At 38.5% G+C, this 26,747-nt stretch overlaps 1 protein-coding gene across 1 annotated transcript in view; it reads right to left on the reverse strand.

The window, feature by feature from the left end:
- igsf3 (immunoglobulin superfamily, member 3) overlaps positions 1-26,747 on the reverse strand; it is a 125,303-nt gene that overhangs the window by 17,667 nt on the left and 80,889 nt on the right. Inside the window, exons 6-7 of the mRNA XM_066706529.1 lie at positions 24,056-24,457; positions 19,541-19,945 (exon numbers count right to left, since the gene is read on the reverse strand). Coding sequence (XP_066562626.1) covers positions 19,541-19,945; positions 24,056-24,457 — 807 coding nt within the window. The remainder of the gene's footprint in view (positions 1-19,540; positions 19,946-24,055; positions 24,458-26,747) is intronic.

Consider the following 26,747-nt stretch of genomic DNA (forward strand, 5'->3'; position numbering starts at 1 on the left):
GGCTAGGGAATTGTACATGTGTTTGTAGTTATTAAATCCCTGGAAAAAGAAAATGAACAACAACAACAACAACAAAAATATATCAAACTGGAACACAAACAGTAACCCTTCAACAAATCTAAAAGGGAAATAAAAAGATGCAAGACAGGTGTGATTGCAAGGCTATTAATTTATGCTTTTCTAACAAATGGAAGTAACTAATATGTGTTATAGAAGGAGGCATACACATGCCTTATATCACACCTTGTCACCACCACTTTCAAATTGTAAGACTCAACTAATGTTTTTAATAAATGGAAACGGCTCAAATTCAGACACTGGAAGCATTTCTGACCTGATAAGAGTGGTTCCATTATAGTTAATAAAACAGTATGAAATATTAAATTGCAATCACCTGATCAAGAAGGCTCTTGAAGTGTCCTTACTTTGTGTCATATGTATTGGATACTGTATTTATATCCTGGCTTTATAATCATTTAAATGTAATTTTACTCAGCAGTAAAGTTATATGAAATATAAATATGCCTGATCAGATAAACATTTAAAAGAAACACTGGCTTTGGGGCCCTGCTTCTCTGTGCAGGCAACACCAACAGTTTATTTCAATTACACAGGACAATCATTTATCCTCATAAAAATGGCATGATATATGGTGTGCCTGAAATTCTCTCTCCTCAAATGAAATAATAAAAATGAAACCAGTGTAGACCTTGAACATCATAATTAGAAAAAGAAATATAAAACAAACAAGGCAACCACTAAAACAACAAAACATCGTACTACTTCATATGAAATATCTTCCTAAAATTCAGTGAACATAAATAGAATAGGTCATATCATGCATTTGCGAAAGATAAAGAACTCCACTTCATTATTTCAACATAATTGAATTACTATGAGAATTGCATGTTTAATTAAACTCCTTAATGTGTGGACAAATCATGAGTGACATCACCTCTAAGTTTACATTCACTTAATCATGTCAGGCACACGTTTACAGTAGCATTACAATACTGTTACTTCAAATTAAAACCCATATGTTTAAATATTTTGATATACATTTAATGCTTATTTATTTGTATTTGTACCATCCTTACTTAATTGTAATGTGTGGCTTTTGTATTCAGAATCTTCAGAGAACTTTGCCCATCATTTCCACTTTGCAATTACTCCACTGAAAGTGGCATCACAGAGAGCCTTGAAGCATCAGGTCATAATTATTTCCGTGTTGTTATAATAACCTGGACAGTACGGCTGTCTGTTTAGGAGAAAACAAGTCAAGAAATAGCATTTTGTACTGGAATTCAGGCAAAATTTTTCTACCCCATTCCCCTGTTTTTTGCCTCTTGACAAGGCCCTGTATTATTGCATCAGGAGTGAAACACAGAACCTAATTAAGATGGTTTATCTCAATAACAGTAGCTGTGTATTGAGATAATGAAAGGTTATGGAGAAATTAATTCATTGTCGTTTGGATATTTTGAATGATTACATTAAAGCAGAGTAATAGTAATAGTATAGACATATTCACAATGTACTGATTTGTGATAAGATAGTATATCTATAGTTTTAGAAAACTTTGTAGGTGGCAAAGCAAAGCTATAAAGAGGAAAAAAAAGAGAACACATGTCTATTGTAAACTCCAATAATCAGATTTGACTTAATACCAAATTACCATAACACAGGGAACCTATTAAATATTGTTATGTAACACAGAAGGAAACCCAAATGAGGAAATCCTCATACATTTGCTTATACAAATGATGACTTAAAAAAGTGATCCCCCTTCACTTTTTTGATGGATATCTCCCTCAAGGCTAATTTCTTTTATCATCTTAGTAGAGCATTGTCATGTGGGTTGGAAATAATTAAAGGCCCACGTTTTGCTGAAGTCTTTTTGTTTTCGCTTTTATTTTTGCATTACTAAACATGCCAAGTGTTTTATTTCCTATTAATTACCATATTCTACTCTGTAGTTCTCTTCATTTATTACTTTAATTAACAATCACCATAACAATCAAAGTAATCTAAGAAGAGAATAGCTAGCATGTTAGAAAATCTGCCTTTTGTTTAAAACGGCTGAATGATAAAACCAAGGGTGGCAGTTACAAGCATAGAAATTACAGCCCAGGAGCCAGTCTTATTCTCAATGGTCGGCCTGGTTTCCCAACTGAAAGCGAGGTCAGTTTGTGTCAGGATACTAATGCTGTAGCTGATTCATGCAAGAACAAATTGATAAAAGTGTTCAAGGATCTCAAAGTGGAGTGAAATATATATTACAAGAGCTGTAATTATCAACTTCCATGAGCCCTTATTTTTTAAAAGGAGTGAAGTAATCATGGAATAAGGAACCTAGCAAGCGATCTGTTTTAGGTAGGATTTCTTCATTCAGTACTGTAGAGTATTCAGATTATTCTGTGTTAAAAAATGGGGGCACAGTTTGGAGCATTGTGAAGAAATAAAATAAAAAAAAAAAATCAATAAACATTATGCAAGCTTGAATTTGCAACCTCACATATACTTTTTACTATTTCCACAGAAATCCACAAGTAAACTAAGTGAATTACAACACATACTCTGCTCAGTCTTGTAGGCCAGTGCTGAGATGAGTTTGTAGAAATTGGTGCTTTTAGTCATCTACAGATTTTATGATCGCTTGCATCAACTTATGGCTGTTTCCAAACACAATTCAGTGGACTAAACCTTAAGCATACCAGAGATCATCTTAAGACAGCTTGAAGTTCGGGGTAATTTAAGTATAACCAATGACTCACTATTGATGTCATGTTGATTTCCACAGACATTTTGTAAGCCCAAAGAAATAGATAACAGCTGCCCCTGCTCCCCCTCCCCCAAGTAAAGCACAGCTGTTTCTCTGTGAATATCACTCCTATAGTTGACAGGAAATTGATTGATAAGGAATGTGCATCTTACCCTTGAGCAGGATTTCCCTTTAAAGAAGTACACATTTTGGAAATGTCCAAACTTTTACAGTTGGTCTGCTGTTCAAATTGCAAACTGCAGCTCACTATCGCTAGTCCTACTGAGGGTGGAAAAAAAAAGTTTGTGTCCACTCTCATTCAGCCATAATTTTCAGCTTTATACAGCCATACACAATATCACACTTGCATGGTGAAGTGCAGTGTCAAATTGTTGCTTTTCGTTAAGCAGAAATTCATTAAATGTTTTGATTGAGTAACCAACTTAAAATTTCATATTGCACATAGCTTATTAACTGCCAACAAGAGAGCAATGCATGGTAGCTTAGAGATGGGCAATTCACATACTTTGCAGATTCAGTAGCTGGCACTGTCCTCGTTAACCCTTTAAGAGCTCAGAAATAACGCTGTAATATATACAGTATATTCAGCTCTATATATACACATTTTAACAGGAAACTTTTTTGTTGAGAAATCTAAAAACAGAATTGTGAGGCTCCAAAATCCTGAGATGTCAAGGGCAGTTAGGGATAGGGGAATGACAAGATAAAAAATGCCTCTCCATTCCTTTTTGGCAGGGCAGGCCACATGGTTAATGTTGTTGTCACCTTGCTGCAAAGAAATAGTTCCGAACCTGTATTACCGAAAGCAAATGATTTCCCTGCTGTCAAGCTAAATACTTAAAATCACATGTTTTTGAAATGCACTGAGTGGCAGCTGCTTTGTTGAGATTTCCCCTTGTACTAATGGTGTGTAACAGAAAGACTAGTAAAAATAGACACGTCTCTCTCCTGTTTTCAATACTGCCTTTGCTAAGAGGAGTGAATATTTTACATATTTATTTCTAAATTAAAAATAGGTACCCTGCAGGAAACAGAAGTGAACCTTGTCTGATGTAATACTACTATCAAGTATTACCTAAACATGCAGTTAATAATATGTCTATGTTATCTAGTGCAGGCAGTCTGAATAAAGGTAAAATATCCATGTCAACTGAAGCCTAAATTTATGTTTAAACTGACACAATATTAGATCTTGTTTGCCTAAAAAGGTGTGTCTCTGAAAATGTGTTTATTTGTCTAAATTTGCTCATTGGTCAGAAATATAAAAAAATCCAGTCACCAGGACGGCACCGAATGAAACCACCAAACAGATTGCACCGTGTGATGTTGCTCAATATCGTCAACTCTGCCGGTATCAAACACTGACATGTTTAAAACAACAGAGCTATGTCAAGTATGGTCTTAAAGGGAAATAAGAATACATTATTTGATCAACAATTCAATACTACCTTCTTTTTGTGATAAAAGAGACACTGATATTTAAAAATTAATGTAACTCATACACATGACACACTTGCCTGTGGGGGAAATAGATAAACTCATGTGACTGAATGTGAAGTGTTTTTTCATTATTATTCTCATTCTGGTACTTTCATTCCTGAAGGCCAACTCCCAGCCGTACCCCTGGCATGAGCACTATTCCAGCTCTGGCTTGTTTAAGTAAAAGAGTTTTCTTCAGTTGTGTTCCCCTCCAATCCCTTAAGCGTGATTTCCATTTGCAACCATTACCATCAAATGTTTATAAATGTCCTGCTGTCCCACAGGGTGGCATCAAGGCCTATGGGGGTCCCATGCTAATGGACACAGACAACAAACTTCTCACCTCCTCAGTGTGGGCTCTCACTGTGCACACAGCTTCACACGCACACTACTAGGCATTTTCTCCTTACATCCTTTCATAGGGATCAAAGACCCCGTTCACACTAGGCCGGCCCTGGGCCACCTCAAATTTAGTCTGGCTTTTTCTCTGACCCTGTTCACAGTTTTAGGAGGCCTAAGTGCGTTCATTTATGCAGCTGAAAAGGAGGCCTAAACAAAATGCATGCCAGGAATTTTACAAATGTGCTCAAACAAACCAGTTACACATGACATTAGGTCTGCTTACAGGTGTATGCGCTGTATTTATAATCACAACTTATTAATATTGATATATATAGGCTACATTTTATGTGCTGGTTCAATGGGGAATTTAATTAATACATTTCCCTTTTCAAATGTCTATCTTCGGCTCTGCAAGTCTAAAAGTGCTGTTATACAATTCACCTGAAAGCGAAGTATATTTAGTAGGACAACTGCATTAAATCACAAGAAATTGTATGCATTAGTTATCAATAGCCTATTGAGATTTATGATCTGAAAATGTGTCTTACATACATACACACACAAACACACACACACACACACACACACACACACTACATATATTATAGTAGTAGTACTTCAAAATGGTCCGTCTCTTCGGTGCTGTTTGCTGCAGTTTGATGTGTTCCATGCAATCCAAGCTGCTGCTCAGTATTTCTTCTGAGTTCCTCTGAAAAACTTGCATCCTTTTCTCTGGACTCCACTGCATTTGTTGCCATTTTTAAAGTCTCATCTTTGCATTTTTATTTCCTTTTTAACTTGGTCAGGCGAGTGATTGATACCCATCGGAAGAAGCCTCCTGCAGCAGCGCTCATACACTTCCTTCAGTTTCTTTTTAACTTCATCTTCCATCCACATTGTAAACAGGGCTTTAATTGCTGCATCGTCCCAGTTGTTACCTCCAATGCCAGCATTTGTAATAATACTGCTCAGCTCAATATAATTGCATTTCGGATTGGATATTGAATTGAATGGAAACCTGCTTTAATTAAATGTATATAGTTTTAATGCAAAATTTGGATAAGTGAATAAAGTTACCTGGTCCCATTCACAATTTCACAATGCATTTTACATCTGAAAATTGCATACTGTTAAATTACAGACTTCAACCATACTTAGTAGAACAAGAAGCAAGTTTACCAGCTACACACACTTATTTTCATTGAGTAGTTTGAACTGTTTACATTATAACTAATTAGTATACATGTATCAGTACATTTAAGGCTACAGATCGATATGACTCAATGTAGAGACAGTGGTGTAGCTGTTCTGGCGCCTGTGTTTATTCTGCGTTGGTGAGAAGCGGCGTCTCTGGGGGCGGGGCTTGAGCTGCGTCACGCACTGGTGCGTTCCACCCGGCCCAGCGCCGGCGCGTCACAATTACAGTTAGGTCGCCTTTAGGCCCCTCAAGAGATTCAGGCCGGGTGAAACTAGTCCCGCTTTTTGACCCTGGACTATGACCCCGTTCACACATGAGCTAAGGTGGCCCTGGGCAAGGAGCCGGTGCCTAATTTGGAACCAGTTTTTGCTTTTCCCCCGCAGAAAACCCGGCTCGGTGCCGCGGAGCCGCTTTTTCTGGCACCAAAAACTTGCTGGTCTGGAACCTACGAACCAGTGACGTCAGTGCGGGGGGCGGGGTTGTCGTCTCCACAGGAAGTGATTGGCCGGAGCGCAGCCGCCATGTTTAAAATGCCGGCAGAGACGCGAGCAGCGAGGAGAGATTATTAAAAATGAGCGAAATCAGTAGCGAACAGCGGTCTGTCAGAGACACTACAGTGACAATATGTCTCACACGGCAATAACTAGTTAGTTGTTGGCAAATGGCAGCGATGAGAGACGACTGAGCGCAGCTTCCGTGTCAGGAAAGCCGTGTTACAGCGAGATGATGATGAGTTAATGCGGACACAGATTGGACAGACATGTTGTTGTTAATGAACTGGTCATTATCTGCTCCGGTGTGACGCCGAATCCAGCGCCGCTACGAGTCACGTCTGCCGGGTTGGTTTGCGCTTGATTCATAATGTATGAATACATTCATTTTCTTAGCACAGGGCGAATTACACAAAACACACATTATACAGTAAGAGATCAAATTCACAGTAAGATCTGTGACAGTGATGCGCTTTGCGCTCACACGCCAGCAGTGCTGACCATGGATTATTATAATTATTATGATTATTATAATTATTATTATGTATTTGTTAGCAGACGCTCTTATCCAGGGCGACTTTCAACACATAAGCGCATCGCTGCGTGTCTGGCAGCAGCGACAAAGCAACAGTGATTTGCGACCATCATCCCAGACTTCATCAATAAGCACAATTTCCCATCAAACCATTAACATCACCTGAGATCGTCCGACAGGTTATTGATCTGCCCACAACTACGCCGCAAATACCCCCAAAACAGCCGCATCCATAATCAACAGGCTAGCCTATAGTCATTGTGTTTAAACAAGAATAAAATTAAAAATACGCCACAAAATGAATGAAAATGTATCCACTCATACAAAGTATGTTCATAATGAACTGTGTGCGCGGTGACGAATGCATGTATTTTATTCAATACAGTAAAAGTGTCTGAAATAGCGAATCGGTGTAAATCCCTTAATGCATCAATACAAATCAATCCAGAGTTATCTTAGCATATTCGTATAGTTGTATTTTTGTTTCTGCTACATGTGTGATCTCGCGTTTTTGTGTGTTGTTTTTACAGTGTATCTGTGCTGTGTAGACGCTGAATGAGTTTGATTATGATGTATAATATGGTTTAAAGTCCTCGGTGCTCATTATTACTGCCGTGTTTCTCTTCTACTCCGCGCTTGGGAACGCCCACACCAGTGACGTCAGCGTTCGGGTCCGAAACCGGTGGAAAAGCGCGCCGGTTCATAAAGACCAGCTGCTTCCCAGGCCGAGCAGCGGCTCCTTGTCGGTGGAAAAGCACTATAAGCATCGCTGACATGAAAGCAGGCTTTTGCATAAACATTCAGATTCAACAGCAGGATACGGTCCCTAGGTGGAAGATTCAGACTGAATGAAACCGCTAAATAAGTTTTTAATAAATTTAATAAATAATATTTTTAGATTTCCATGATAAGGTTCCTATGTTCTTATAAGCTGTATTGAATGCTTGTATTGCTTGGTTTTACACTGAATTACTTTCCAGGAAAGAAATGCTATGTATCAGAAGAACATAAATGACTGACGTAAACTTTTTTACTTGACATAACATTTCATAACACAGTTTAGTTATTTAGTATTCATTTCACGGTGTTAATTAAAAATCCCAGCCATGTGTACAATAATTAATAGATTATTAAAGGGGACACATAAATATCCCTGAAGCTTTTCAATTGGACATACCTGGTATACTATTACTGCCACTATGAGACTAATGCCATAATAAGACAGCTTTCCATTACATTTTCTTTTGATTCAATATTTAATTTATTTATATTCCTTTCACTCTTAGAGATCAGTCAGGTTCCACAGCAAAGATAGCGGATTATACAGAGGAATTAACTAGACTTTAGTAATTTCTCATAAATTAATCCTCAAGCAGAAAGAAGCGGATCAATTGTTCAAGGAGACCAGTCCTCTACAGAATAAACAGTGTTGAGGGACTAGCGATTCAAAAGCATCCTCTCACCATGAACCCACTGCCAGGAGGGGAGGAAATCCATCGAGCCTTGGACCCCTAGAGATTGCTCTCTTCTATGGAGTTTTTTTATTTTTCTCTCCTCTGTGCCAGACGGTTATACTGACTCTCATGATCATCGTATCCATATCGTAACTGTCCCTTTTGGTTTTAAATCTGATCTTTGTTACAACTTGTTGTGATGGTTGCTACACCAAATAAAAATTGATTGATTGATAATAACATTATTATGATTTTTTAAGAGGTGGCTGTAGCTATAAAAATCGAAATTAATATCTGTGGAAATGGAAGAGCACAAAATGTTGTAAGACTCTTATGTTTGGACTCCTCTGCTTCACTGTAAATAGCATTTAAGACGGTTGAATCAATAATAAATAAATTTCAGTCTTGGTTATAAATTTGGGGCCAAAAATATGAGGCCGTATAAAAGCTGTCTGTGTTGTGGCACCGCTGCTATGGCTGAGCAGTACAGCTGACAGAACCATCTTGATTAAAACTCTGAAGCCCACGTTTGCAGTGTCACATAGCTTCAGATGCTGCATTTCATAGAGTTCTGTGAAGACGGTGAGCCAGCTGTGTGCCATAAGTTGTTTGTGCTGTCAAACACACAGTGGGTGAAGAAAGGGGGGAAAAAAAAAGCGAAGAAAGGAAGCTGTTAAAGCTGCCCCAATATTCCTCAAACTAGTTTAGCAAATCCCTCACACCTTTCTATAATTGCCCTCGAGTCCATAGCCACAATTCGGTATTGTCATAGATATGAAAAAAGGGAAAGATTTAACAACGTTGATGCACACCTATGACCAACGTACTGAGCGCCGGTATTTTCCTCGGCTGAATTTCCCTTTGTTCATCCAGCTTGACACAATATGATGAATATCCCGGAGTATGGGCCCAGATGCGCTACCCAGTTCCTCATTACTGTTACCACGGAGATCAGGCCTCTTAACTGCTAAATTTCAACGAAGGCATTAATTTGTAAGAGCACTTCATAAATATGGAATAGCTTATGACTGACATCATTATTTCATATATTTCAATTATATTAAAACAGAAATGTGAAAAAGATATAAAACATATATATATATATATATATATATATATATATATATATATAATGCATGTATACAAACACACATTTATACATAAATATATATATGTACACTATAGTCGGGAGTATTCACATGCTCCATTTGAAACTATTATTCAGCGACTCAGTTTATAAAATAGTTTTAATTAAACTGTACTAGTTTATTAATGATATCTTTCCAGAATTTGAGGTACGCTTCAGCTTAGAGAAAACTGTAAACATTACAATTGATTGAACAGAGTAAAGACAGACGGACTGGCAGCCAAACGTTTATACACCTCCTGTTTAAATGCAGATATACAAATGTATTCTATGTGCCAAAACAGCTGTTCTGTTTAATTCCCACATTAATTAATCTCCCAGCAATGTGTATATGGTAGATATATGAGGACTTAATTAAAAACAACTGAAAAAATGTAACGCAAATACGATGTAAGATAAATATCTAAGGTTGCAGTTTGGGAACATTCTTTACCTTGATGGTATTCCTTTCAGAAATTATTACTGAAATATCTAATTAAACAGTTCACTGACCCTATGGCATAAATGATTGAATATCCTTCTGAGAAAAACATCCATTAAATGGTTAAAATAAGAAAATGGAAAACTACTGGTAAAACCCATGACCTATTAACAACAGTACCAGCTTGTTGGTGAAGAGGGCTGATGGAATCAACTGATTAAGATCAGCGTATTAACACAATCTGAAGCAGACTATAAACTACAGTTTGAGAGCGATGGATGGCATCATACACGTCTTCTGAGTAGCCCTTAAGTAAGTATGTCTAATACTTTTAGTTCACACTTTAATGCAGATGAATGCAAAAGCCACCCACGAAAAATTGTGATTTACGTGTGTGAAAGATTATTTCGAGAATCACACAACATGATGCAACGAGGCTCCAGGCAAATCATGCGACGAGATGAAAGGGAAGCCGGGGACCTGGCGGCTCATACGGCCCTCTGCGAACCCGTGCCGCGCAGCAGTCGTATGGCCTGTGGTAAACTGCGACGCGCGAATCCCTCCCAGGAGCAGCAAATGAATTAGGAGCTGGTGGATAAATAAATCAACAGGTGACACTGTGCTGAGCGCTCCACTGCCTTTGAACATAACATCAACCTCATTTATTTGCTGCTGTGCTGGCTGCCTCTTCTTTACATCTTCTCTGTCAGACATGCAGGAAGATCTAAAAATCTTTCAGGGGCTGTTTCCTATAACTACAGTGTCGTGGAACCCAGGGAAAGGATATATATTCTCGGTGTATACGACTCTTGTGAGTTATCACATTATTATTTTAATTAATAGTAGAAATGTCACGCAGAGTCTCCCCTAAATAACACACTTTGGCTTAAGTAGGTGAGTTGTATGGTGTTACAGCATCATCTAGCCAAAAGCGCATCTCATTTCCTACTTCACTAGATGGGACAATAACAATACAAATAATCCATTCCTCAGTGTTTAGGCAGGTTCTTGGGTAGACGCTTCAAAAATGATTCGACACCAACTGACAACTTCCTAGAAGTGCATCAGGGGGCTCCCTTCCCCTAACTAATGAGACAATGGCAGAAAGAAATGTGTGTCAGAAGGAACAATGCTAGGAACTCAGTGAAAATGTGGAACATGCCATCATGTAATCCGTACTGCACACCCAATGCAGTTTCAACAATGAACTTTTCCTACATTCGGTTGTCTTTCATACAGTACCCATTAAAATGTAGTTGAGGTTTCAGTTTATTTCCACAAAACCCTGCAATATTAATAGATTATCTTCTTCAAATGATAATCTGTAATTAATGTTTACATCATTATGAACCGCACAGCCTCATTATTATCTGAGCTCTTCCTCATCAGCTGAGAGATAAGGCTCCCACAGGGGGAGCTGTTGGGTTTATGAACTGCAGAGGACACGCACGCTCAGCTGAAAAAAACAAAAAGGCTGTCATGACCACTGTTTTAACACGGCTCTAACCTCTTAACAGGACATTGAAATCCAAATCATAGACAAGTATAAATCAATTACTCTGGGACACCCCATATCCAAACAGTACCTATCACTACTGTGCTCTGTGGTCAAGGGAAAGGTGACTCAAATGTATTCCTCTCAGTTGCATAAAACAATAGAAGAGGCTGTAGCATTGAAAGTGGAATAAATTCCAGTAAATAGTCTATCATCCGACTCAGGGGTAAGGAGCATAAAAGACTGCTCCAGCAGAACAGAGCTTCTGTTTATCTCAAAGAGGTACAAATATCTGGTAGTCAGATTTGAGCTTTTAATTTGAAGGCGGAAAAAAAAAAAAAGGCGTTAAATGTTTGGCAGCTTTTGTGCAGGGCAACTGGAGAAACTTCACATCATATTGACTGTTCTATGTTATAATACAATACTGAGTTATTCAGAACCTCTCTATTAACACCATTGCAGTTAAAACCATATATGGACCAACTTTAACGCTTTTTGCCCTGTTCCGGTTTTATGTTGTGTATTAAAGTGGGATTTAAACAACAATGCATTATGAAATGAAAGAAAAAGAAAAAGAAAGAAAGAGAAACAAAATGAAAGAAAGGGACTTGATTTGCTTGTCAGAAGATCACAATCCGATGTCAAATCTCAACACAAACAAAACAAAACAAACTAAAAACACAGAAAGCCCTAGGTTTTAGTGTGACATTGAAAATAAGCACTGCAAGTACTAAGCAGTAGAGCAAGACTAATCAGAAAAGACAGAATTCAGCCCAAATCTCAAATTTACTCGAATGGGAGAAACAAACATTGAAAATAGTAAAGACATGTTTTTTATTTCACCTGTCTAAATGCAATAGAACATTATATCTCTTACAGTAAGTGTTTAGCAAAAGTGTTATAAAGTAAACCAGATACTGCCATTATACATACTTGCAATATTATTAAATAATGTGTAACTGATGAATAATAAGTCTTTGGCTATTTTTCTGAAGGACATTAAAAGGGATGTAAATTCAAATTGGTATATATTATTACCACCTTATATAATGACTCCAAAGCCATGTTTTTCTTTAATTATGCTAAAAGCTTGTGTGTGGGATGGTACCACAAGCTTCACATTCAATTTGCTCAGTGGGTGTCAAGTGATTTTCTTTCCACAATATGTAACAGGAGAGTGGGGGTGGGGGTAGGCTTATTTATGCGGTTACATCATTGGCCATTTCCACGAGGTGCCTCCACACCATGTGCCTACGACCACAGATGAAGAGGCTCCACATGCTAGGAACACAGAGCCTGCACAGTTACTGCGATCATCAGGTAGGATCGAGGAGCATACTGTCAGGATTCTCAAATTTAATCTACATTTTATACATTTTCACACACAAATTTCGCAATATTCCATTATGAGAAAAGGCTGTTTTTACTGGTTACCACACAGAGCATTATTGTGTGTGTATGCATGTCTATACAGTGGGGGAAAAAAGTATTTGATCCCCTGCTGATTTTGTATGTTTGCCCACTGACAAAGAAATGATCAGTCTATAATTTTAATGGTAGGTGTATTTTAACAGTGAGAGACAAAATAACAACAACAAAAATCCAGAAAAACGCATTTCAAAAAAGTTATAAATTGATTTGCATGTTAATGAGGGAAATATGTATTTGACCCCTTCGACTTAGTACTTGGTGGCAAAACCCTTGTTGGCAATCACAGAGGTCAGATGTTTCTTGTAGTTGGCCACCAGGTTTGCACACATCTCAGGATGGATTTTGTCCCACTCCTCTTTGCAGATCCTCTCCAAGTCATTAAGTTTTCGTGGCTGACGTTTGGCAACTCGAACCTTCAGCTCCCTCCACAGATTTTCTATGGGATTAAGGTCTGGAGACTGGCTAGGCCACTCCAGGACCTTAATGTGCTTCTTCTTGAGCCACTCCTTTGTTGCCTTGGCTGTGTGTTTTGGGTCATTGTCATGCTGGAATACCCATCCACGACCCATTTTCAATGCCCTGGCTGAGGGAAGGAGGTTCTCACCCAAGATTTGACGGTACATGGCCCCGTCCATCGTCCCTTTGATGCGGTGCAGTTGTCCTGTCCCCTTAGCAGAAAAACACCCCCAAAGCATAATGTTTCCACCTCCATGTTTGACGGTGGGGATGGTGTTCTTGGGGTCATTCCTCCTCCTCCAAACACGGCGAGTTGAGTTGATGCCAAAGAGCTTGATTTTGGTCTCATCTGACCACTTTCACCCAGTTCTCCTCTGAATCATTCAGATGTTCATTGGCAAACTTCAGATGGGCCTGTACATGTGCTTTCTTGAGCAGGGGGACCTTGCGGGCGCTGCAGGATTTCAGTCCTTCATGGCGTAGTGTGTTACCAATTGTTTTCTTGGTGACTATGGTCCCAGCTGCCTTGAGATCATTAACAAGATCCTCCCGTGTAGTTCTAGGATGATTCCTCACCGTTCTCATGATCATTGAAACTCCACGAGGTGATATCTTGCATGGAGCCCCAGACCGAGGGAGACTGACAGTTATTTTGTGTTTCTACCATTTGTGAATAATCGCACCAACTGTTGTCACCTTCTCACCAAGCTGCTTGGCGATGGTCTTGTAGCCCATTCCAGCCTTGTGTAGGTCTACAATCTTGTCCCTGACATCCTTGGACAGCTCTTTGGTCTTGGCCATGGTGGAGAGTTTGGAATCTGATTGATTGATTGCTTCTGTGGACAGGTGTCTTTTATATAGGTAACGAGCTGAGATTAGGAGCACTCCCTTTAAGAGAGAGGTCCTAATCTCAGCTCGTTACCTGTATAAAAGACACATGGGAGCCAGAAATCTTGCTGATTGATAGGGGATCAAATACTTATTTCCCTTATTAACATGCAAATCAATGTATAACTTTTTTGAAATGTGTTTTTCTGGATTTGTTTGTTGTTATTCTGTCTCTCACTGTTAAAATACACCTACCATTAAAATTATAGACTGATAATTTCTGTCAGTGGGCAAACGTAAAAAATCAGCAGGGGATCAAATACTTTTTTCCCCTCACTGTACATGCGCTGTATATCTTACTGCAGTAAAGACACAGTTCTTTGTAAGAGAGGGCTTTTCCCGATGAAAATCTTCATGTTAATGAAGTACGAAGATAACATCCAGTACTGAGCCGTATTAAGAGCATCAGAACAAAATGAACCGTGCATGACCACAGAGAAAGGTTATCCCTAGTTAGCTATAACTCTTAACAGGGACACAGTAAAATAAGTGGAGGTGAACAGAAAACATATATGTTAACAAGCTCTGTACACATTAGACACAATCTGGAGAATTCCAGAGGGGATGGGTGTGAAGATACCATTATAGAAATGTCCCATAGAAGAACAACTTAAAAACAATTCTATGAGCCATTTACAGTTGCTACAACAAATACAAATAAGGAGATCTGCTTTAAATGCTACAGGTGTACAAACACTTTCACAGCAATCCCACAAAGATTGTTAAAAATAATTATAGCATTCAATATCATTCAATTTTCTCTTCTACACCTACAGGTAGGAAACCAATCTAGTGTGCATGCAGAACAATGCTCCTCATGTTAGAGAAACAAACAAAAAACAGGAACAGTAAAGAACAATTGAAAAGCCACATAGGGAACTGTTGAGCTGTTCTGTGACACAAAAGAAAATGTTATGATATTGTATGGTATAATTATTTTAAAAGCAGACCACCCTATTAGACAGCTGTACACCTAAACAAAGCTGCTTTTAAAGTACTATGTGATCCAGCTAGTGTCCCTCCCACCCCAATGACATAATTAACTGACCTTGTTTTTAAGGTATATTTGTTGAAGAGCAGGTTAAAAAGTTGAATCTCCATTAAAACCCTCCAGAGAGACAGACCCCAGAAAACACATGCTGAACCTTGACCTAGACCTCACCTCTGCTATATAATATTGTGCAACTGTTTGGTTTCTTCCAAAATGTAATTATGTTGTCATACACCTCCATAGTCTACAATACACAGATGGAAAGTAAAGCCATGCTAAGTTTATTTGGGTAAGAGTGCTGGCCGGGTCAAGTCTTTAAGTATACATCTCAACTAGCATGACGTCTCAAATTGGATAATAGAAATTCTTTCGGAACTGGAGGTCACAGGATTGATATCTCAGTTACTCAGTGTAGCACAAAGCCTGAGGCTGATTGTTTATCATCACTGGAAGCTGTACAGAGATGGGAGCTCAGTTTCAAAGCTCTACTTGAAAAAGACAATTAAACTGACAGCAGCGTAAGCCAAATCAGTCTTGGCATGCACAACTCATCTGAATGTTTAGCCCAGTGAGCTTCCAGAAACTCAAAGCTGGGCTGCATTTGTCTTCCAGAGTTAGCTGCTAACTTTCACAGCTAGCTCCTTCTGTAAAGGCATTTGGTTTTTCACTGGCAACATGCACAACAAATATAGCCAGTTTGAAACTGAGAATATACAGTTATGCATTTCATAGTTTTCATAGAATTTTGGTGAAGTAAATATATATTAAACAAGAAATAATATTTATATAATAACATTTTAATTGAAATTGTTGTTTTCCATTAATCAGATCGTAGAAGTTTAAAAACAACTCAGTGTCTCAGTGGAACCAGTCCTTGCTTAAATTCTTAATTTACAATGCCTATAGCCCCTTTGAAAGTTTCACATTTTGTGGCTTTTATAGCCTGGAATATAAATGCATTAAAACAGTTTTTAATCGTAACCAACAAATTCCAAGTGAAAATATTCTAGAATTTTTTAGAAAATTAATTAAAAATATAAACTGAAATAGCTTGGTTGGATAATTGTCCACTCACTCCACAGCAATAAGCTCAGGTGTAAGCAAAATCACACACCAAGTGTAGTGGCCTACACCTGTGTTCAATTGTTGTAATTCACATAATTTCAGGATAAATTCAGCACTTCCTGTAGGTTCTGGAGCTTAGAATTACAGGACAAAGTTGTTGAAAGGCCCAGATCAGGTGATGAGTATAAACAAATATCAAAGCCTTGAATAACCCTTGGAGCACAGTCAAGACAATTATTAAGAAGTGGAAGGTGTATGACACCACCAATACCTTGGCTAGATAAGGCCACCCCTCCAAACTGGATGGCCAAGCAAGAAAAAGATTGATGAGAGAGGGACTCCACATATCTGGCCTGTATGATACTCATGAAAGCCCACCTTGAATCCTGTCTCTCAGGAGATACTGTAGCCATGTGGAAAAACATTTGGACACAAGGCCACAGAACTTCACCTTTCAGCATTACAACAACTCAAAGCACACAGCCAAATCTACACTGGAGTTGCTAAGAAACAAAAAGGTATGTCCTTGAGTGCCCCAACCTAAATCCAATTGGAAATTTGTGGCATGACTTAATGATTGCTGTACACCAACGAACCCCATCTAACTTAACAGAGCTTCAACAATTTTGACAAGAAAAATGGGTGAATGCTGCACAATCCAGATGTGCAATCTTGGTAGAGACTTACCCCAAATCACTGACAGCTGTAATTGCTGCCAAAGGTGGATCTACCAAGTCTTGACTTAGGGGGATGAGGACTTATCCAATGATGGTATTTCAATTTTGTATTTTTAATAATTTGTTTCATATTTTGTTGTCCCCTTCACAGTGTGGAGTGGAGTATGGTGAATAGATAAGTGCAGGGGAAAAATCCTCATTTAAATGCATGAAACTCTGAGCCACTGACAACAAAATGTGAAAAAAGTTCAAGGTGGTGTAGACTTTCTATAAGCACTATATCTGTCCCAATAATTTCTATTGTGCAAGTTATACATAATACCCTCTTACAGAATATTTTGCCCTGCTTCCTGTACAGCACTCTAGTTCTTCCCTTTCACATGTCCTCTTATTAAGCTTAATAATTGCACAGCATTTCAAATGTATCAAATTTAAATTATAACCGAGGGTAACTGAGAAAGCAGAAATACAACCAGAATGAAATATGGAAATACAAAACACTCTGCTGCACGCAGTACATCTTGAGGACTGCTCGGAAACAGCAACGTTTATAGCGAATGTGTTGATGGTTAAATTCTGTGAAGGTATTTGTTTGGGCTAGAGCTTCCGAAAGTCCTAGCAGAGACTTTCGTTGTCAGATTCCCAGAACCAGCGAGGGACATGGTGGTTTTTAAATGAAAACAATAAGCAACACTTTGGACTGCACCAAGAAGATTAACAGTCTTTAGACTTTGAAGCTACAATATAGTTCAACAAAACCGAGAGTCGCTGCCAATGTTCTCTTTTATTGCTGAATTGCACAGGGTCAGTACCGTTAGGCTGTATTGGAGACTTATCAGAGATGTCCTCAGGGACCAGATTAAATGAGCTCTCGCTCCCTTTCCCCTAATTACTCCCCTCATGTTGGGAAGTGTATCAGTACAGAGGGAATATATTAACGGCTCATTGTCTCCACTCAATGCTATTAGGAGGAAATGAACTCAGACACCAGAGCCCATGGTCTGACCTATGCGGTGGCTCTTGACAATTCAACAGCAATTAACGAACGAAGAAGTAGGGAAATGTGAACAGCAGAAGGATAAGACGTGGAAGGAGAGCGGGTATAATGAGTGGGTGAGTATAGACAGAGTGCAATTAAACCACACGGAAAACGCGGCAGAGACTACAAAACAGCATAGATATGTACAGAAAAGAATAACAAGAGATGTATTCATTATAAGTTTTCAACTGCATTATGCAAATATCAGCTATAGTTAAGAGGCCGGTGCCCTGAGAACAAACTAATATAACTGACAGGGATCCAACAGTGTGACGAACAACCTTTGCAGGGGTTCTTGCAAAATAGTTTTCATGCCAGCTGCCCCTGACCCAAAGTTTGCCAGCATTAGTGAAGTGTATCACAATCACAAACAAGAAATAATTACCAAATGATTAAATGAAAATTCACACTCAATTAATGGCTGTTAGTGTGTGATATTATTTGTTTATCCTTGTAGAGAAGCAAAGGGACAGGAATTATTTTGCCTATCATGCAAACTTGATTCCACTTTTTGCAAACCTATGTTGATTTTTAAAAAACAAATTGAGTTCACAGGTTATAGTTCACAATATAAACAATAACGCTATTCTTTACTTTTGCATCATATGAAACCGTAACACTGCAAAGTACAGCTGAGTTAATAATCATATTAAATATCATATAACATGTCCTGAGGGACAGAGCTTTTAAAGAGGTTAATACTTAAGATGTATTCATATCTCCAACATGCATTAAAATGAGCTTTAAATGTGTGTTTTACTGCTACAATTTATTTCATTATGTTTTAAATAATAGCTCTTAAGTTCAGTAAAAATATGAATGCATTTTTATTTGCATCAAATGTTTTATTCCATTCAGTTCGTCATATAGGGTACATAACTTTCATTATGCCAGTTTTGTGCACTTTTACTTTTGTGACCATTAAACCTGCACTTCAAATAACTTTCAATTTATCACTTAATGAAAGATTTTATGATCATCAACAGAATGCACTTTGCTTCTAGAGGGGAATGAGCATGTGGCTTTGGTCAGACCTCTGTCCCTGCCTTTCCCTCCTGGTATTAATTATCTCTGATCTATGGCACAAAAACAAGGGCTTGAGTGTAAAATGTTTTACAACTTATTTATATATATATATAATTTCTACAAAGTGACAGACCTTTTTTAAACCTCTCTGGAGAATGCATGCCCAACGGTAGTGCACAGAACATGCACTTCAACTACTTTGTGGTTTTCATTGTATTTCACTCCTTTCATTAATGATTACTCTCTGAATCAAATCAGCCTCTCTTAATAATTGCTGTCAAAGCTTACAAAGGATGTGGGAATATTTGACCAGGACTGCAACACTTGCTCAACCCGTATAGTCTGAAAGTCACAATGAGCAATACAGAATTCTAGATAGCCTACAATAAAAAAATAAAAATAAAATACAGACATCAGAACTTAATCTGCTTTTTACCCCCTCTTTCAAAGTCTTTCAGAAATGTCAGTCAAATTTGGTTAACAGGATTGGTTCAGGCAAGGGATACTCTGAACCAATGAACTTAAAATATGTTTAGGTCCAGCCTACAATAGTGGATATCAACATGCCAAGCCAACCAAGGACAGTTTGACAGCTGGCCGATAATGTTTATTTCTGAACTTACCTGGCTTTAGCACGCTGATGCCCAGCAGGTTGGAGGTCCTGTTGGTCACTTTGGTGGAGGTGTCGTCGTAGTTCTTCCTCCACAGCTCGGCTGTGCACTGGTAGGTCCCGGACTCCTGCCTGCTAGCTCGGCTGACACTGAGTCGGAAGTTGCTGTTGGAGGTAGACTTGTCGATGGTGGTCCTTGTCCCAAAGCTGGAGAACTGCTCGCCCCACTGCAAGGTGCCGTCTCGGGTAAAAGTGACCAGGTCGCGGAACTCGGTGGTGTTGGTGGGCTGGAAGCGCCAGGTCACGGAGACTGGCACACGGGGGTTGTAACGGGGCTTCACAATGCACTGCAGGTCAAAGGAGTCATTGTAGGTCACGCTAGGTGTTCTTGAGGAAGCTGCGATGGAGAACACAGATTCTGTGAAGGAAAGACAAAAATACAATCTGAGTGTAAGATGGCTCAGTGACTGTAACTGTCAAAAAATCTTTGCAGTTGAGACTTTTTTGTTTTGTTTTTTTAGTTCTAGAACAAATTAGTGAACTAACAGTTAACAAGTGCAAAATTATTAATAACGAAAATTAAAAAATGCACCACGCTGGGTTAAATATTGCTCTTAGAAAATATGAAATGGAATAATTTTCTAAGACTTCAGGTATGGTTGAAAATTAAATTAAAATTAAATTAAATTTAAATATTTATCTTAATGCCCCGAAGCCATTTCATTTTTGGCCATTTGGTCATTAAGGTAGATAAGTTCCCCCGAAAATTACTCCCATCATTTTAGGTTACACCAGAAGATATGGCAGGACTCATTATAACTAAAGACGTTCTTCAGATCAGCTTTATTCTTCAATTTGTCTTAATGATACTGAGGATGTTCCGACTAATTACCGGGCTTATCTTCGGACTGCACTACAGGAAGAGAGTGGAGTGTTGTATTGGCTCTCTGGGCTGTAATGTCTACATGAAGTTCTGTAGCTGCTATCATAACTGGAACCTCATGTTTACTGTGCTTGGCCATGTTGTGTATATATAAAAAAATAGAAATAGAAAGACTGATTTAATCAGTAATTTGTTTAAATTGAATTATTTATATATTTGTATAGGTTTTACTTGGTAATTGAAATGTACAAAACATGTTCTTTAGATTGAATTACTCCATTCCATGGATAAACTTCTTAAGCATCAATTTGTTCCGCCATTTCTTTTTTTAATGGTTTATTTATATTCAAGGTGCCAGAAATGTGAAATGTGCTATGGATTAGGTCACACCTTTTTCTTGACTTTTCTTCTTCTGAACAGAATTCATGTCACCAGTTGAACACGGATGAACACAGTGCAAGTGTTGAGCTGATCTTCTCTATGAAAAAGGCTTTCCGTTTTCCATTTACTTAGAGCCTAATTTGGACAAGGTGACCTGAAGCATGCTAAATCAATTCATTCAACACAAAGTAAAAAAATGTAAGCAGATTTTAAAGAACTGCCAGTTTACCAGACAGATGGAATTTGTTAATCTCTTTCAAAGGTGGTTGGCTTTATTTTAATAATATCAGATTTTACTGTAGAGAACTCATTCTGTTCAAAATAAAAGCAACATATTGGAAAATATGTACTACACCAGAGTTGGACATGAAATAACAAGCATATTACAATAGAGAGAGAGAGAAAGTGAAAGAGTGACAAACAGACAGAAATTCAGATTACTTTTAACCTGTTCCATGTTTTTATGACAGCCAGTAATATCCGTGGCCTACTTTATCCACAATTTCAATGTGTATACTGCAGAGTTCTCCAGAGATGACAATTATTAACAATCATCAGTAGTACTTCTTATAATTGCTGTTTCTGGTATGATTTCTGATTTGTTTTCAGGGCATTCATTAAATCATTAAAAAGAGAACCTTCCTGCCTGAGACAACTTACTGATAAAAGTATTTTCCTAGTACCAACAGTAGGTGGGCAGTTTCTCAGGTAATGATAAATAACATGTGTTTCATCAAGTTATCAAAGCTGAGACAATATGCCATACATCCTCCCCTGAAAAATAACAACACAAAAATAAATAAATCTGTAGTTAATTTGTCTGTATGTCAGCTGCCACCTGCTTAACTGATGTTCTGATGAAGAAATCACATACCATGTGTAAGTGCAGATCAATACGCCATTAATTACCTGGAAAACAACAGCAGCAACACAGCGTGATCCCAGCTGCACTGCAGCATTTTCCAGATGGCCCTGATCACTTTATTTCCAATTCCATAATTTTTACTCCTGTTCAGATTAGATCATCATAACTAGTATTTTCAAACTGCTCTCTCAAGTACAGAGATATTCATACCATCACCTTTAACTAAGACAGATGATTGCTGGGAGGTGAAACTTGGGGACATTTTCTGAGGAATTTGAGAAGTAAAATGTTTGAATGTGTTACAAATAAACAATGTGTAATACTCATCAATTCTTCATCTGATGTCTCCATTTGAATCAAGTTGTAATGGGAGCAATGTGAACTGCACTGTGAGGAATTAAAGATGCAACATGGAAAAGTGTGTCTAATGTAAAATAAAATATCTGGATGAGCTTCAATTCAAATATTGTACCATGTAATCTCATGGCAACAACGGCTAGTTTATACTTGCTTGTACTTTGTTTCCTCAGCCCACCTTTTTCTAATCCATCTCAAATGTAATGAAATTTGAACATACCTCTTCCATACATCAATTCAAGAGAAGGGATGCATTAGTAACCTCCCAATTCACCAAACCTCACTGATAATTAATAAAGCATATTTCAAAACCTTTTATTATGTTTTGCAAAAAGCACCTGAGAGTGGAAAATAAGACCTGTGTAAAGAATAGTACTTGTTTCCTCGAGATGAATGAAGATGGAGGTTTAGATGAATTGGCGTTCCAGACACCCCCACCCACCCCACACACAGCAATAGCACATATCCAGGAACAGCATATAGCTGCATATTCCTGGTTTGTGATACACAAGCAAATCCTAGGTTGATGCCATAACCCTGGATCTGTTAAGGGAAACGATAGCTTTGAAAATGGCGTTTGTTCCAAGATTTGCTAAGGAACTGGGGCTTTAAAGTGCTGTTTATTCAAGAAAAGTTCCAGCGGGGGTTGGGGACTTTCTTTCCCTGTCATTCTTTTAGATGAAAAATGATCACAGTCATACCTTTACCTATAGTTACCTTTTGTCTAACCGGGCAACGTTTTTCTTATTCAAGTATTATACAGTCAAACCTGTAGGGAAATATTTGCAACGTCCTCTGGCCTACTAAAATGAGACATATTTGCTTTTGATACTCACTCAATCCCACAAAGACCTATTTCTAGATTAGTTTCTTTTAGATGATCTTGAACATGTTAAGGCTCTGCTAGTCAGCGCACTTGTATTTAGCATCCAAAAATAATGTATCTTAAAAACAACACACAGGAGATCATTATTACCCATGTAACCCCCTCCTAAAATCTTTAGCTGGCTCTCATGAGATATTCATTGTGACGGTAGACAGATTAATGAGCAAAGATCACCTCAAGATGCATCAGAGGAACTGGGTAGCACAAGTTCACTCCTCTCAGCTGTGCTTCTGCACTGTCTACATTGCATTTCTTTTTTTATTCCAATTTGAAATACCACAAATCTATTTATATGCTGCATTTTATTATGGCTGTCACATCTGTTTTAAGACCAAAGCAGTGGGTGTTGGAAAAGGCTATATATGTGCTGTTTTTTCCCCTTGCTAATTTATTCAAATGCACATTGTCGAAAAACTAAAAACAGCAATGCATTCATAATTTTGTAAAGCTTAGCCTCTTAAGAAAGTTGCCCTTAATAAATACTAAACAGGTAATTTAATCCCATGCACAGCAAGATTACAAATTCTTGAATCTAAAAATAAAAAAGATGGAGCATTAATAATACTACATTCTTTCAGGATTCTGAAAAATAAACTCACCCTGGGGACACAGATTCATATACCTACATAGTAAGTGTCAGAGCAACAGCAGCAAAACAAGACAACACAGTGAACTGGGTGCAGCTAAACTGCATGGCATACCTTAAACTAAACGGCAAATGAGTTGCTGTAGGTGTCTGACTTAGACAACTGAGGGAGGCATTGGTAGGAATCAACGTAATCTAGAACTATACTCACTGCAGAGAAGAAAAAGCTACAAAGCAGACAAAACACAATGCCTCCTGTACAGAGAAAGATGGAATCAAGATGTATCTCCTGGTTAAGCTAAAAATATAGACGACAATGCACACAGCAAAACAACTGGGACTTTCTATAGTTCACAAGTGTTCAGGATTTGATATCACAGCACATGAATGTATGAACTGAAGAGCTCAGTGACATGATGGCACATGGACATTTGCACATGCAGACTATTTCGATTGGTGGGTGGTACCCAGCTTTCTTCAAAGACCGAAATATATAGTGGCTTCTCAAAAAAACAAAAAACACTACTTCTTGAAAAAGAAAACCACTCGAACCAACAGAAAAGTACTTACCAACGGCAGTGACAGTTACAAGTTTCACAGCCGACTTTTCTCCAATCTTATTCCAAGAGTAATCGGTTCCCTGGATCCACTCAGCCACGTTACACTTGTACTGCCCCTCGTCCTTGGGAAGGCTGTTGTACACGGAGAGGGTGAAGGTGTCGGCTCGTACCCTCTCCACACGGATTTCACCGTAGCTGCTGCGCTCACGGTACGACGGGCCGGGCCGGACTGTGCCGTCTAGGTCAACAGTCGCGATTTCCAAAGAGGTGCCTTCTCCATCTGTCCACTGCCAGGAGAAGGACAGACTGCCCGCCTTGTCCGCGGCAGAGCGCACAGAGCAGGTGAAATGAATGCCATCGCCTTCTATCACACTGGTGGAGTTGCTGGACACAGAGACAGTGATGTTGCTTTCTGTGGGGAGGCAGAGAATGTGAAAAGGGCGTTTATTACCACAATTTAAAAAGCCGGTTTCAAAATGCTGTTCAATGTGCTCAGATATGGAAATGAAGTACAGATAAGCATCCTTCGCTGTCAAATGCAATGGCTTTGATTGATAGGAGCTTGTGTCTCCGTGTTCTCAAGCCTGTCAAGCACATTGTCTGAGTAATTGTAGCAAGCCCTTATACTTCAGGAAGACGAAAAAAATCAGAGGACTTACATATCTAAGACTTTAAGGTGACAAGCAAAAGACCTCCTAGCATTTAATTCTGGTTTATCATCATCTGTGTGGGTCAACATACAGTCATATAAAAACATTAAAATTATAATACAAAAATACCCACATTAAAATCTGACCCTGCCTTTTTCAATAGTTTGCAAAAGGAATTATGCAGCATTTAAACATAATAAAAATTAAATACAAGGTTATCTGAAATAATTATGTATTTAAAATAAAACATAAAACACTTGAACTGTTCAACCCTTTCGTTTTAACATTACATTTTAAATAAAAAATAGTCCGACATTTAACGCAATTCAATTAAAAGAAAAAAAAGAAAAATAGAAAATGACTGGCAATTCTGAGTAGAAACTGGAACAAAAGCCTGGGCTCCACATCAAATTTGACTATCTTTGAATTCAATTCAGGCATGTAAGGCCAGAAAATACAATCACAGCTCTCTCTGTGCTTTCAATGGTTTCATACATTCATACATAGAAAAAACCAAACGCAGACAAAAAAAAAAAAAAAAAAAAAAACACTTTACATTTGACTGTAATGAATGTGACATCTGTATTGGGTTTTCAAGTCGTATTGTTTCTTTCTGAAGGAAAACTGGGTATAAGGCTGTAATCTACCAAGTGAACACAACAGATGTTATATAATTTGTAAACAGCAGCCATTATTTCAAATTATTTTGATTATATGATTTTCTCCACTGCTTCAGTTATCTGTATTTTAGTGTGCACTGCTTCAGAAGGGTACCTGGTCCAGTGCACTCCTGCCAAAGATTATCAAAACAATTAAATCATTCATTATTCTCAGGCCACCTTATCAATTCTAATCCAACAGTTTCTTTTTGGACGTCCTAAAGTTGTATCAGATTCAATATACACCGATCAGACATAACATTATGACCAACTGCCTAATATTGTGTAGGTCCCCCTTTTGCCACCAAAACAGCTCTGACCCGTCGAGGCATGGACTCCACTAGACCTCTGAAGGTGTGCTGTGGTATCTGGCACCAAGACGTTAGCAGCAGATCCTTTAAGTCCTGTAAGTTGCGAGGTGGGGCCTCCATGGATTGGACTTGTTTGTCCAGCACATCCCACAGATGCTCGATTGGATTGAGAGCTGGGGAATTTGGAGGCCAAGTCAACACCTTGAACTCGTGATTCATCATACCAGGCCACCTTCTTCCATTGCTCTGTGGTCCAGTTCTGATGCTCACGTGCCCATTGTAGGCGCTTTCAGCAGTGGACAGGGGTCAGCATGGGCACCCTGACTGGTCTGCGGCTACGCAGCCCCATACGCAACAAACTGCGATGCACTGTGTGTTCTGACACCTTTCTATCAGAACCAGCATTAACTTTTTCAGCAATTTGAGCTACAGTAGCTCGTCCGTTGGATCGGACCACACGGGCCAGCCTTCACTCCCCACGTGCATCAATGAGCCTTGGCTGCCCATGACCCTGTCGCCGGTTCACCGCTTTTCCTTCCTTGGACCACTTTTGATAGGTACTGACCACTGCAGAACGGGAACACCCCACAAGAGCTGCAGTTTTGGAGATGCTCTGACCCAGTCGTCTAGCCATCACAATTTGGCCCTTGTCAAAGTCGCTCAGATCCTTACGCTTGCCCATTTTTCCTGCTTCTAACACATCAACTTTGAGGACAAAATGTTCACTTGCTGCCTAATATATCCCACCCACTGACCGGTGCCATGATAACGAGATTATCAGTGTTATTCACTTCACCTGTCAGTGGTCATAATGTTATGGCTGATCGGTGTACATGTATACTGTTCATTGAAATATACTACCAGTAACTATTTTGTGATATATAAACATACAAATAATCTCTTCAACTGTCTTTATTAAAATTTGAAATGTCTTTGTTATTCTGAGCTCTTATTTCTTCTTTTAAACACATTTAATCTGTTTAGAGAAACACTGTATTCTTTCCTCAACCATTCACAGAGACAAAGAAAATCACAGAAATGGGAGAAGACTAGCCTTTCACAAAAAACACCTATATTAACCT

Source organism: Amia ocellicauda, chromosome 6, assembly GCF_036373705.1.
Source record: "Amia ocellicauda isolate fAmiCal2 chromosome 6, fAmiCal2.hap1, whole genome shotgun sequence".
In the NCBI taxonomy this organism is placed as follows: domain Eukaryota; kingdom Metazoa; phylum Chordata; class Actinopteri; order Amiiformes; family Amiidae; genus Amia; species Amia ocellicauda.